We start from the raw sequence: 1,296 nt of genomic DNA on the forward strand, positions 1-1,296 counted from the left end.
CAGCGGACAGGCACACAGTAAGGGGGGCTGCGCCATCCATACCCACGGATAGAGCCCATCCCAAGCGCATCGATAGTTTACCAGCCACTCCCCTTACCAATCAAACCTAACGCCCACTGGACACTATAGTATGACGTTACGTTCCGGGCTTACCTACTGTTATTTTCTCCTTTGCATGTGATAATCTGATTCCCTGCTTTGATCCTTCCTCATAGGGAGTAGCAATGGAGGCCACAGAGGCAGAGGTAGATTCACGACCCCCCTCAGGGTTCAAAGACGGTGGCTTCGGGGCATACTGCAACGTGGACCTCCTCAGCTCCCGCTCAGGGACATTTTACAAGCATTGGACCCATCTCTGGAATTTTCGCTACCATCCCGCAGGAGGCGTCAGAAAACCCTAGGGTTTCTCTGGAACCTTCGTTCCCTGGTTCATCTCAGGAGGCGACGGACACTGGGGTTCCTGGACGACCGAGGAAGAAACGGGGCCCGAAGATTCATGCCTGTGTTGCGCCCCTCAATATAGCTGAAGACACCAAACTACTTGACGCCATGGATATTGCTGCGAAGGTCTTGGTCGGCCGGGTGCGTGGTAGACACTACAGTGTGGCCAAACTTCAACAATGGGTTATGGATGTATGGGGAGATAATCTGAAGGAGATACCGAAGGTTCAAACCCTTGAAAAAGGGTGGTTTGCGCTACACTTTAGCAGCTTGGAGCACACCAACTGGGTACTGTCAACGGTTTGGCACTTAGACGTGGCCCCGGTTCTCCTCCGTCGTTGGACTCCCCTTTTTGACCTGGCGAGGGAGAGGGTGGACGCAGGTCTGATCTGGGTTCGTTTGCTCGGCCTTCCATTGCACTTCTGGACAGAGGATGTTTTCAAGCTCATCGGAAATGCACTCGGTATCTATCTCACCTTTGATAATTCTTATCAGACCTCAAGGCAGTTAGCTTATGCGAGGATTTTGGTTCATCTGGACCTGTCTGAGGGTTTGCTGGAGTTCATTGATATACGATGGAGGAACCACACCAGACGACAATTGCTGGATTATGAGGGTGTCCCCTTTAGATGCTGTTGATGCCATAAGGTAGGGAATCTTTTTAAAGATTGCCCTCTGCTGAAAAAGAAGAAATATCAGACCACAGAACAGGAGGCAGCCTCTCATCAGCATACTTATCAGGAAGCACTTCCCAGGAGACAGGTTCCCTTGGCCTCACCGGACCCAGACGCAGCTGAGATTCCGGATAATCAGCAAAAGATTCCAGCAGTTGGGGCAGTGGCACCTCCACAGCTG

General features: G+C 51.8%; 1 protein-coding gene across 1 annotated transcript; it reads left to right on the forward strand.

Moving 5' to 3' along the window:
* Positions 1-224: 224 nt before the first annotated feature.
* LOC149237566 (uncharacterized) lies at positions 225-1,080 on the forward strand. Its single transcript, XM_089369315.1, has 2 exons — positions 225-245; positions 382-1,080. The coding sequence occupies exons 1-2, from the start codon at positions 225-227 to the stop codon at positions 1,078-1,080; spliced, it is 720 nt and encodes a 239-aa protein (XP_089225441.1).
* The last annotated feature ends 216 nt before the right edge of the window (positions 1,081-1,296 follow it).

The sequence above is a fragment of the Pinus tabuliformis genome, chromosome 8, assembly GCF_031772625.1.
Source record: "Pinus tabuliformis cultivar Carrire ecotype Pingquan chromosome 8, CPIR1, whole genome shotgun sequence".
NCBI lineage: Eukaryota > Viridiplantae > Streptophyta > Pinopsida > Pinales > Pinaceae > Pinus > Pinus tabuliformis.

Bases quoted from the DNA above. Each gene is read 5' to 3' on its own strand.
- LOC149237566 (XM_089369315.1), top strand. From the start codon at position 225: ATGGAGGCCACAGAGGCAGAG. The intron at 246-381 runs GTAGATTCACGA...ACCATCCCGCAG, and splicing joins TGGAGGCCACAGAGGCAGAG to GAGGCGTCAGAAAACCCTAG.